The sequence below is a fragment of the Lagenorhynchus albirostris genome, chromosome 15 (assembly GCF_949774975.1).
Source record: "Lagenorhynchus albirostris chromosome 15, mLagAlb1.1, whole genome shotgun sequence".
Lineage (NCBI taxonomy): Eukaryota > Metazoa > Chordata > Mammalia > Artiodactyla > Delphinidae > Lagenorhynchus > Lagenorhynchus albirostris.
Window position 1 is genome coordinate 46535677 of NC_083109.1, and position 12522 is coordinate 46548198.

The 12522-nt window shown below is 53.6% G+C and overlaps 1 protein-coding gene across 6 annotated transcripts in view; it reads left to right on the top strand.

The window, feature by feature from the left end:
• Positions 1-11677, top strand: part of RALGAPA2 (Ral GTPase activating protein catalytic subunit alpha 2) — a 281841-nt gene extending 270164 nt beyond the window's left edge. For 3 of the 6 annotated variants that reach the window (XM_060122391.1, XM_060122392.1, XM_060122393.1), the window contains 2 exons: positions 5488-5521; positions 8485-11677. In XM_060122391.1, the coding sequence (XP_059978374.1) occupies positions 5488-5495 (8 nt within the window). In that variant the 3' untranslated portion in view covers positions 5496-5521; positions 8485-11677. The remainder of the gene's footprint in view (positions 1-5487; positions 5522-8484) is intronic. The other 3 variants (XR_009535079.1, XR_009535080.1, XR_009535078.1) reach the window with 3 other exon arrangements.
• Positions 11678-12522: the final 845 nt, after the last annotated feature.

A 12522-nucleotide genomic window follows, 5' to 3' on the forward strand; every position in this document is an offset into this window, starting at 1 on the left:
TGTGGGCCCACAAGAGAGACCCCCAGACTCACACCAGAACCCACGAGCTTGCATGAAGGACCACGGTGGGTACCTCTCCATCGTCTGGAGAGACTTAACATGACTCCCAGTTACCCAGAAGGGCTGGGACATGGGGTGAGCTTCCCTGGCGTTTCTGATACAAATTGTCTCTAGAACAATCCATGGACAGTAATTCTTTACATCCCCGTGGGGATTTGCACCTTCCTGTCCATGCTTCCCACCGTCTGCCCTCAGCAGAGTAAGAGTGAGCCCTTCGAGAGTTTGGAGCTGTTCTCAGCCTTGGGTGTTTTGTTGTGTCAAGGCCAGGGTCACGGCTTAAGTTTCTCCCAAACGAGACTCATCACCCACCCCGAAAGGACCCCTGCTTGTGGGGAACATGCTCACAGAAGTGAAAAGCAGGGTGCAGGGAGGAGGCCTGCCTTAGAGGCAAAGGCAAAATGTTCCTCCCCACAGGCAGAAAGGACGATCTCGGAGCCTTTATGGTCTGTACAGGGTGTAAGGTGGCAAATGCACCCCCTCTTAACTGAGAAACTGATAACTGAGAAATCCAACTGAAAAATCCAACTGAAACCAAATCCAACAAAATCAAAATCAAAATCAAAAATCCAACAAAAATCCAACTGAGAAATCCAACTGAAAGCTAACCAAAGTATTTCCTACGTTAGAAGTGGGCAGCGCAGGAAGACTTCACATGTAGAAAACAGCTGTGGGCTAAAGCAGCTTCCTTCACATCTGAAGACCAAAGGACAGCTTTTATCCGTAGGACCCAGACAGCCCACTGCACCCTTACTGCTTCCTCGGAGCAATACGGAGAACTCACCGTCCTCCCGCGTGTCACCACAGACGTAAATTCTGTGTTTCCTGGAGCTGTTGATTACTGGGAAATTTAAAAAACAATGCCCAGCAGCACACAGAATCCCAGTGTAATCCCGCCTCACCGCCCAAGGCCATTCCTGAGTTGTTGTTGTTGGTTTTTTTTGCGGTATGCGTTCCTCTCACTGTTGTGGCCTCTCCCGTTGCGGAGCACAGGCTCCGGACGCGCAGGCTCAGCGGCCATGGCTCACGGGCCCAGCCGCTCCGCGGCATGTGGGATCTTCCCGGACCGGGGCACGAACCCGCGTCCCCTGCATCGGCAGGCGGACTCTCAGCCACTGCGCCACCAGGGAAGCCCTCACTCCTGAGTTTTTATAAAACAGACGAAGTTAGAATAAAGCTGGGAGACAACCTTGCAGGGAGAGCAGTGTGTCACCCGAGGGGTAGCGCCGTTTGCTCTGCTTTGAGGATGGTTCGCGGCGTGCGGCGTGGCTCGGGAGGACCCTGGCTGGGGCTCCAGCTGAACCCCACAGCTGCCCCCGGCCCCCTGGGTCCCATGGGGGATTTCTCCCTGCAACCTGGAGCCACTTCTGTCGTTTCCCTCTTGGAAAGGCTCTGGCAGTAGTGGTGCCCAGGCCAACTTCTATTCTTTCTTGTCACTTTTGAAAAACAACGCTATTGAAATATAATGTGCATACCATACAATTCATCCATTTAAAGTATGCTACTCAGTGCTTTTAGTATATTCACAAAGTTGTGCAACCATCACCACAATCTAATTTTAGAACCTTTTTATCCCTCCTGAAAAACAAAAACATAAACCCACTAGTAGTCAATCCCCATTCCCCCTACCCCCAGCCCTAAGCAACCACTAGTCCACTTTCTGTCTGTCTGGATCTGCCTATTGTGGGCGTTTCGTTTACACGGAATCAGACAATACGTGGTCTTTACTGACTGGCTTCTTTCACTTAGCACGTTCTCAAGGGTCGTCCGCGTTGTAGCCTGTATCGGTATTTTACATGTTTTTGTTGCCAGATACTATTCCATTCCGACCACACTTCGGTTCCATTCATCATGTGGTGGACATTTGGGCTATTTCCACTTTCTAGCTATTGTGAATATTGCTGCTATCAACATTTCTGTACTGTTTTTCCATTTTGAGATGTTCAGAATTCAGTCTGGTAAAATGAGCCGTCTCTCCATGGCCGGGATAGACGGAGATCTCCGTGTTCACGCTCCGTGAGCTAGCTGGAGGGTCTGGAAGCATCTTTCTCCACGAGGGCCTAACAAGACATTAATTTTCATTGTTTAGTTAAATTCAGTCATAGATGCATAAATGTACATTATAGTCATGGAAGGGGGAGAGAAAAATGCCAGACAAGCGTTTTCAAGAACGTTCCACCCGCTGGCCAGGCCCCCGCACAGGTGGGCGGGCACAGTGCACGCACTTTCTCTGCCCGTCTGTCTCTCGGTCCAGCTGCCCTAGCTTTCTGCTTCAGAACCCAAGTTGATGGGCCAGACCAACGACCAAAAAAGAAGCCAAGCCCAGAGCCAGGTCCGGGGCCAGGACACAGCCCCTTCTGCTGGGTTGGAAAATCTGGAAGCCATCCTTGGGCCATTTGGCCATGGTAATTAGGCTGGCTAGTGCCCACTGGCCTTGGGTTGCCAGTGCTGCATTGAGTGTGTAGACTTACCCCGTTCCTGGTCCTCAGAGCCATTCCAAGGGGTCTGAGTAGCCCAGACAGCTCTCTGATCTCCCGCTCAGTCCGCCTTCCTGCTGGGAGGGTATTTAGTGCTCACCTAAAGCTGGAACCCCAGCCCACTGTTTCTCTCCCTCACCATGGCAGCTCTGAAAACCATTCCCTTCGCTAATTATCCTGAACCAGCTCATCATTTCCCACACTGATGGCTGAGTAACAAGGACCCAGGGATAGCAGCCACTTTTCTTCTCTGACCCTGCCCAGCGTTATCCCGGGGGACAGTCCTGGACGGCAGCCTTGCCTCAGAGATAAGACGCCTGGTGCAAATCCTTGCTCTTTTGCTCTCCGGTGAGTACAGCCAGAGAAAACAGGCCACAGAAAGGCCCACCGGTTTTCGGAAAGCCTCCGACAGAGCTGCATAGAGCACAGCAAATCTGCAACCGAGACGGTGGTTTCCTGTGTCTCTTGAAACCCTTGTGGATATCCAGGTGTCAGAGGAGCCTCACGAGGCCCAAGAAGTAGGACATCTTTCTCTAAAAGCAACTTCTGGAGTCTCCAGACGCCCGCTCTGTGTCTGAGCCGCTGAGTGACGGCAGTTGGCCCGTTGGCATCCACGTTACTCCTGAAAGGGTCTCCCCAGGGGCGTCTCGTTCAGCTGCTCTCAGATGTGAGTGGGGCCGACTCCTTGATTCCCAGCACCACTCACGTGTAAGAAAACTCTGAATTTAAGATACATATTAACCCGTACAGTCAGTGTTCCTCCACCTTTTATTCTTCCTGCCGTACCAGGGAGGCTTCTAAGACATTTTTATTTCCTAATTTGTCTCCTCCCCTGAAACACCACAGAAATACCGTTTACCTGTATATTCTCTGTACTTCTATCTGCGCTTTATACAAATAAAGAGTAAGATATTTTTGCCCCCCGATGGCATGCCGTTAACTTTGCCACCAAAGCTTTCAAAGGCAGGGGTTTCATCTGCTCTGTTCACCGCTGTCACCTGGAGCCTAGAACAGTACCTGGCACATACCAGGCACCCGGTTGATGAAATAATTAGGGTTGGCGTCTCCCATGCCCCTGGGCATCACGCAGCTCCAAGCACCGTGGTCTCTTCTGGTGTCTCCACCACTGCCCAGGGTGGTGGGTACCTCTTGCTGACCCCCAAGGAGGCGTCAGGAAGCTGACAGCCTGCTCCTCTGTGCCACGCACAGGGGCCCCGCCCTTTGGTAGCACTGTCTGTTTGTCAAGGGCAAGTGACATTTGAGCCCCATGGAATAATTACGGCAGCCCCCAACTGCCTCTGTGTTTGCATCTCCTTAACTCGCCCATGGATTGGCAGTTCCTGAGACATTCTGTCTGGTCCAGCACAGCACACCGGGCTGCATCTGGGGACACACCGGGAGAGGGGCAGGCTGTCCTCATCAGCAATTACAAACAAGCCCTCCATTGTCAGACGCACCATCTGTTTGCTTGCTTCCACCAATCGGCTGCCTGTACGCCCAGCATCACCAGGGCCGAGGGGCTGCAGGGGAGGGGGATTGAGAAGCCCCTTCGTGGGGAGAGGGTCAGCAGCACGGGGCCCTGGGAAGCCCAGCCCCTCCACTGGAGGAAGACCCACCTAGAGATGTCCCACGATTGCCGTCTTCCAGGAGCACATGGTGCATTGGGGGAAGACAGGCAATCTAGATCATCGCATTGTCTAAAGGTCCCTCAGAAAACATACCAGTCCAGCACCAGGAAGCAACACTGCCCGAGAACTTCCTGCGCCCCTAGAGCTCGATCACCGTGTAAAGAAGGAGCCGTTAACAGTGGCTAGAAATCAAGTAAGACAGAGAAGCCTAGTGCACATCACGATCAGTTATTTATCCTGAAGTTTCCAATCCCACATAATTTTGGAGGGTGGGGAGGAGTGAAATTTTCATTGATGGACTGTACAGTACAGCTTCAGAGAAGCCCAGATTTCTTCCAGAGAGCCCCACCTAAGATCTGTCGGTGGTCCCTCCTCCGACGGCATCCGTCTTAGAAACTGGCCCTGGTCACCATGCCTGCCTTGCTGGTGAGGTCAGCAGACAATCCAAGTTTACAACGGCGGCCGGACAGACAGCAGTCCATGTCGTTGATAAATGTCCTTTGTCCAGATATGATGGTGGTCTAGTGACACTGAATTCAGGAGTACTGTGGCGGTTAGGGTGAGGAGCTGTCACCTGACGCGGAAAGAGACTGCGTTTGCTAAGGAAACCCACGTGGGAAATAGGATGGCCATGGTGAGGGGGGAGTTGGGGGAGTTAAGAAAAACTATCACAAAGCACGAAAGAGCTCAGAGCCTCTCTGGGGTCTGGCAGGACTGCTGGGGTCCTGCTACTCTGTGCGCGAGGGTCCGATGTCGTCTCTGCAGGGTCCCTTTCGCAGCCACACTCTGCACAGCACACTGCGTGCTTCCCCCCGGGGACTGTCACATCGCAGGTGCCACCCGTACTGAACTAACACACTGCGTACCACTCAAAACCTGTAAAATGAAACTTGGAGACATGTCAACTTGTACACTTGGAGGGTGTCAGTTATTTTTTCAGGGCATCCATAGAATTCCAATTGCTGGTCTTGAAAACTCTTCTCTTTGACTGTATCTTAGACCAAATATTTAGGAAACATCAGGCAGCAGGGACAGGATACCAAGGTCAGTGCCACCCAGTGTCTGCGGGGCTCCCAAGAGCATCTGTCACACATCCTAGGAGAGCTAACGTTACCTTCGTTTCACACCTATCTGGGTGACACCAGCTAGAATTCTGTCCTGCCGAGGGACTTGTAGGGGAATTTCCAATTCGTAATGATCTCTGAAACTGCAAGAACACTCAGGCCGCCCAGGAATAAACGTATTTTTAGCACTGTGCTCATATCAAGTTGGGCTGTGCGTGTGCCAGGCTTGCATTCACTTCATTTTATGTTCTTTCCCTTCAGATACGTAAAGGCCTCGGCGCGGTATTTGTACAAGGTAAGACTGACACTTCAGCGGATTGGCCAACCACCCTGCTTACTCACTAACCCATCTCCCTCCGTGGCTGACTCAACGCTGAGATGCCCACAGGTTCCTACCTCCTGCTCTCCTCCACAGGGGCTCTGCCCTGCGTGTCTGCGCTGCCTGCCCACCCAGGAAACCCAGGCTGGCCTTTCTTCGGCCCCTGTACTCCGGGTGGAATCCCACACCAACACCTGCCATCCCAGAAAATGTCTTTGTCACCCGCCCTTTTGTGTGCGGGGCCTCGGGGAGCCAGTGGACCCGGGGCCGCCCCCTTTTTTGTCGCCGAGCCAGGAGGAGCAGGGTCTTGAGATGGGCTGATAAGACGCAGCACGTGCGGGCTGGCCTTTGACCGTTGGCCTTAACGGGGCCTCCGAGGCCTGGGCTGGGGAGGGCAGGTCGTCCCGGGTCTGCTGAATGGAACAGCTGGGAAAGGAAGAGCAGACAAAAGCTGGGGGAATCTCAGAGGGTGGAGAACCCCGGGATTGCTGTGGTTTAGGACCCAGAGGGCAGACCAGGCCACGGCAGGTATGACCTCCGTGCGCCTCCCCTTTCTGCCCCGGTCTGGAGTCCAGGCCCTTCCTGTGCACCCCAATGGATGGCAGACACCCCACAGCAGTGCTGCAGAAAAGCCTCTTGGGGTGGCCTGGGCTGTACCCACTCATGGGCTTATAGGTGGAAGGGAGAGCAGATGATGAGGAAGATGACGGGGCAGGTCAGGGAGCGAGGGGTCATTTATCAGCCGCGTCACCCACAGTGGGGCCGCAGCACAGACGCTGTCACTGCCTGAGTAGATGTGGAGGGGAAGTTAGGGGCTAGATTTCTTGGTTTAGCCGAAGCACTGCCCACCTCCCGCAGGCAGGGCCACTGCAACAAGGAGCTGACCCTCCAACCCAGCTGCCCTTTCTTAGCCCCTCAGCCACGGAATTGCCCCAACCCCGGGCTCACTGGGGCCAGCCCCCAGGGCGGCACGAGCCACAAAGCCCAGGTGCCCATGTCGGCCGGGCAAAGCAGCTGTACAGTCCCCTCCAGCAGTGGGGATGCGTGCAAAAGCCTTTATTTGCTGGGACCCCGTATCCACACGTGTCCTCCTGCCCCTCCACAAAGGTGGCCAAGTGGGGCTCCAGTGTCCTTTGAACAGACCCCCAGCTTCCAGCTCCAGGAAAGGCCAGGCGGGGGCAGCGGCTGTCAGCAGCCAGGAGTGGAATCGCCCCCTTTGCGGCCGGCCTGCTCGGTCCGCAGCTGCCGCCTCCCCATCAATCACGGGGTACAGTGGGCACAACGGGAGCCAGGGCACGGGCCAACAGAAAGGTGGGGACTGGAGGAATGCCGGGGGCGTGCAGGGCAGGCTCCTGCCCGGGCGTGACCTTCCCGGGGCACCCGGTGGTGGGTCCACTGCCCTCAGGTGCACGAAAGCCGCTTTGCTGCAAGAGCTTCGCAGCTCGTCAAAGTTGGCATCACCCTGCCCACCCGCCACGCCGCAGTGCAGGACTGAGAGGGGCCCCCTCCTGCCTCCCTGGTAGGGGTGGAGGGTTAAATGTTTCCCTTCTGGCCCAGAAGTACTCTCACTTAATATCAGGTCTTTGAACATCACTTTATCTCTTTCATTTACTTGCTTTTTTTTGGGAAGGGGGGTCCCTCTCCCAATCGATCTGATTCCAAAGTGGGTGGGGTGGTGCCTAGTTAATAACGTGAAGTCTTACACAATTCGAAGTGAAGGTATTCGAACTAGAATCGTACCTGGGATTCAGTCAGGGCTGTTCGCCCTGCGGCCCGCTCCCCTGGACTACATGCTGATGTGATGCCCACCTCTGGCTCCAGGGTGATGGGGCGATGTAACCAACACTGCCTCCACCTCTGATGGCAGTACAGCTCTGCTGCTTTTAGCGAAAGCAGCCTGTTTTCAAAGACAAAAACAGCAGGAGAGAGACCCACAACTCTTCTCTCTGCCGCGACCTTCCTGGGATCAGAGGGAGGAGACAGAAGCCCCGGGCTGGGGGACCTTAAAGCTGAATTTCGGAACAGCACCGGGGAAGGTGGTCTCCTTGGCTCCAGGTGTGTTTGCAGGTATTGATTCCAGAGGCACTCCCTGGAAACAATGAGGTCAGATCCGAAAATGACAGAAGATGCTGTGAATAAGGTCACTGCGTACATTAATTTCAAAGGCCAGTAATGATGGAAATGGCAGTAGCCAAAGCCCCAGAAGTGAAGGATGTCGGGAGAAGGTTAGAAAGCCTGCTTTTGAGGAAGCTGGGGCGCAGCCCAGCAGGGTTTAAAAATAGGTTATTAGGAGGGTGACGAAACGGTCCTCCCTCGAAGCACTGCCCAGGGGACCTGCCTCAGCAACCGCGGCCTGGTGTTGCAGCAGCGGGCGCCGGGGTTCCTCCGAGCAGGCCTGGGGACTGGGGGCGCGGCGGGCACGCAGGCTTCAGCTTCATTCCTTTTTCCCTCTGGAGCTCAACAGCTGTAGGCGCTTCTGGACGCATTCAATTAGTCCTGACCTCCTGTCTCAGACCCCTTAGGGAATAATCGAGTTGTAACTCCTGGTGTAAAGTACCAGCATGTAGATCCGTGTAAATAACAACACCGACCGGTCCACGAGCTACCCCTGAAGTTTTCCTTGCTCTTTCATTGACTCTGGGCCGTGCTGCCCCTTTGGCTTCCCCCGTTCCCCGCACTGTCATCAGTGCCTTTTCTCTTCATTCTTTATTGCACATTGGACGGTAAGGCCCAGTAAATTTCAAAAAGATTCATAGCTCCCTTTATGCTGCAGGAAAGTCCAGAGCAAAGGCTGGGAAGAAAGACCTTGGTCTGTGGGTTCATTCAGCAAACACTCCTGCACGCACAGCTCTGGGCAGGGGTCCAGCCCTCTTCCAGGGGCCGTGGCACGTCCTCCCTCCAACCTGTGCCCACGTGGGCCTCCCTCTGCTTCCTTGCAGGGCCCTGGCTGCCAGGCTGAGCCTCCTGCACGGCGCCTCTCGGGAGTGTGAGACGGCTGAGAGTCCCCCACTTCCCCACCCGAATCCCCAAACCCAGACTCCGGGAACATCGCTGCCCAGCTGGTGCCCTCAGCTGGTCTCCCCGTTCACCGTCTTCTGAAGTTGAAGAGGAATCCCGCCGAAATGCTGTGGATCAGACTTTCAAACTAGGCGGTGGCATCTCAGGAACCCTGGGCTTCGAAAGAAGAAAAGAAAAATTCGCCAACAACCGGAGACTCGCCCACTGTCACGCGGCGCCGGTGGGGCTGCCCTAGCAGAGGAAAAAGGAGAAGGTTCCGGGCTTTCCGGGAGGGCGGGGGGCAGCTGACTCTGTCCGCCGGTCGTTTATAAACCCATCATGTCTCACCGAGGGGCCGGTTGTTGGAGGAATGTTCCCTACCTTGATTTTGCTCATTCTTCTTCTGTTAGGATTTATGGTTAGTCCAGAATTTCATCATCATGGAAATTGGCTTTCCCTAGAGTCTCGAGCCCGGGAGAAGTTTTACCTCCGTTGCTGTGTGTATCCCACCTGGTTCCTGATGCCCGCTAACTGGGGAGAGGTTTCCTGCCCCTGGCCCTGCTGGAGGCCCTCCAGGTGATGATGGTGAAGCTTCTATCACAGAGCGCTCAGGTGATTCTAGAAACACAGGGTCCTGTCCCCGCAAAGCTCCCTTCCAGGCACCTCCGAAGGCTTTGCCCTGTGGTGCCCTGCCGGCTGGGGCCTCACACGTTTCCTGACACACAGAGCTTTAGGGTGACAGATCCCGAGTGGAGGGTGTGTGATCCCTACTTTGTACCCATTTGCCTCCCCAAGGAAGGCCTGTTGCATCTTTTAAAAAAAAAGAAAGAAAGAAAGAAAGCCCCACCTTCCGTCTGTGCTTGCCGGGCGCTCTTGCTGGGGTCGGTGTGTTGGGTGCAGGCCCTCTGCTTGTCATCTAGGCCCTTGGGCCATCTGCGGAGTAAGCCCAGGGCTCAACAGGGGAGCCGCCAGCTAAGGGCTTGGAAAGGTCTCCGTGCAGGTGCTTCCCCACCTCTCCACTCTTGCCCTCACCTGTGCACACCCCCAGCCTACCTTGGCCACCTTCCCGCTGAGCCCACTCTCCCACAGAGCTGCCGTTTCCCCTGACCACCCAGGTCCAGGTGGCTGGGCTGGTACCCGACGTTGGCAGGAGAGTTGGGCAGACCCGGGAGCCAGCCTTGGTGTGGGGACAGTGGAGAAAGGCTTTCCTGGAAGGAGGGGACTTCTAATTCTCGAGGGAGCGTGTTCTTCTGTTTTACAGAGGATTGCAGGTAGGACTTGAGGCCAGGCCCACAGAAAGGGGGAGCTCGAGCACCGCTGGGACCCGAGAGAACCAGGTTCATTCCAAACAGAGGCCGTGCTCTGGGCCGGCCTGTAAACGGGGCCGATTTGTTGCTTTATGGGGCCTTAGTGGCAACATAAAGGGTGACTGGAAGTGACAGCCTTTTCTGCTGTGTTAGCAGCTGTCACGATTCTTATCTTCCTGGGCACCCCCTCCCCGACCTTAAGTGATGTGGGCTGTCTGCTTGGTGTGCTTTGGCCCACGTGGCTCTGGACTCAGCACGCTCGCCACTGCTCCGTGGTACCTCATTCCTGCGGGAAGGGCATCACATGCGCCTGGGCTCCCGAGTGCCACGGAAGCTCTAGCTTCTGGGAGAATGTGTCACCTTCAGGCTCTAGAATACCCCTGTTGCAGAATTCTTGGATTTAGTCAGTGTCAGGATTCAGAATCGTATTGAACCCCCCCGGACTCTTGCACCGTGATTCCACTTCATCTCCAGGAACCAGTCCTGACCTGGAGTGGGAAATCCGGTTGTAGGTAGCAAATAGGTAGACCTTCCTATAATCCCTAATGATCTTTGGCAGCCCCGTGGCCCTAGAGGACAGCCGGCAGTTCTATGGCTCTTAGCAGTAACAGCTTTGGTTTGGAGATTTGGAACCGGGAGACAGGAACCCTAGCGACCAGTTTTGCTTGCACTCACATGCACTTGAATCGTTCATGTTATTTGGGGTGGAAAATTGAAATGATCAAGTTTTTTTTTTTTTTTCACTTAGAAAAGCAAATATCGAGCTTCTGTAATAAATGCCTTTCAGCAAAATTGCCGAGGATCACTCATCCGGTGGGGACCCCACCGGAGTCACAGTGCTGACTCGTCACTTCAGTAGGTCAGCCATCTGTAAACAGAAGTGGCCCGAAGTGGCCCAAAATAGATAAGACTTGCTGGCTTCCAGGCAGGGCCAGGCCAGTCCCCTCACTTCTCTGCACGCTGATTTCCATCTGAAGCAAAGATGTTGTTCTATAGTCTCACTGAGTAGGTTTTTGTCCTTAAAAAAATAGTAATTCCACAAAATGATGACATTTGAAGTGGTAAAACCTTAAGTAGACAGCAGTGGGGACTTGGAGCTCGGGTAAGCGACTGTCACAGCGTCTTCCTGCGGTTAAGGCTGCAGTTCCTGATGGCCACTGGGAAGGAGGGGGTTTCAGCCTTGACTCTATGAGCGAGGCTGGCTTGTGGGACCTTAGCCTTACCAACAAGATCCTGTGGCTCGGCAGACAATGCAAATCACGTCTTCCCGACCTTCCTCAGGTGTGACCACCCGTGCTTCGTTCACTGTCATATCTGTATCATCTGGAGGTTTGAAGGACGCTTTCATGTTTACTGTGATGTCGTAGATGTAACTGTGCTACCTTCATAGCTACTGAAGGGGAATGTCCACATCCGAAGGGAAATTCAGCAGGAAACAACCATGTTGTAGTTGCACTCAGTACCTATGTATGACATACACATTAAGTGAATGTTTTCTTGTGTTTTCAGGTCTACAATATTTAGTACATGTAAATGAGGATGAAATTTGATAAACCTGGTAAATTAAGTTATAGGGTGTCATGTGATTTCTATCCTGCTGTTTCTTATTATTTAATTTTCCTGATGCTCCACACCTGGGCTTATACCTCCATCGGTGTAGACTTTGCCTGTAACCCACTTGGCAGGCACGGTGCCCCGTGGCGAGGGGTGACCCTCGCCCAGAGAAGCACACGGCCCACCGATGGCCACTACCTGACTCTCCAGTTTGCCCTCTGTCTTTAATTCTGATTTACTGTGACGACTTAATAAAGTAGAAACACAGTACTCATGTGCCACGTTTCTCTTATTTTCATTATAGTTTGTAGGAAAATAAAGTTTATCCTGGCATCTAACAAAAGATGGTTTACATTTTTATCAGACGAAGTTGTTCAAAAGCATTTTTTTGAACCAAAGCCTTAATATGTATCCAGAATGGTAGCCAGTATGGATACAGGGAGGTTTGCCAATGTATTCATGTAAAAATTGACCTCTCAGTTCATACCCTGGAATGCCAAGACCAAGCATCATTGATCTCCTATATCCAAGTCCCTCCTGTTTTCGTGATTAAATAGCCAGGTGTGTATCAAAGCCCACAGTGAGCCCCGGCCTGGGCTCCCGTCTCTCCAGGGCAGCCTCTGCACCAGCCACCCTTCCAGAGGTCCGGAGTCCCTGACCCTGCTGAGCAAGAGGCCAGCTTTGAGGGTTTGTCTTGTGAAGAAGTGGTAGGAAGGATGTAATAACGCTTCCTGCTGGTGTGCTGAAGCCCGGTTGTGGCCCCCAACTCAGGACTCCAGCCACATTCGGACCACCTGGCCAGGTGGCCCCTGCCAGCATCCTGAGCTACTCCCATGCTCTGGACAGCAGGGGACTTCCAGGACATTAGACAGTCAAGCTTTGTAAAACGCATCCATTCATCCATCTGCAAATATTTGTTGAGTACCTGTTACTTACGAGACATGTAGTGACCTCCACAGGGATCCAGCTGCCTTCCTGGGAGCCGAGTAGAGCCTGAATCCATTTGGCTTTTTTTAGCTTTTGACTGTTAGCGAGAGCTCGCTTGAAGGTATGTTGTGCCTTTAATACTTGGTCCCTCATAAAAGGAAGCTGGACGATTTTATTCGTTACAGAGGCTTC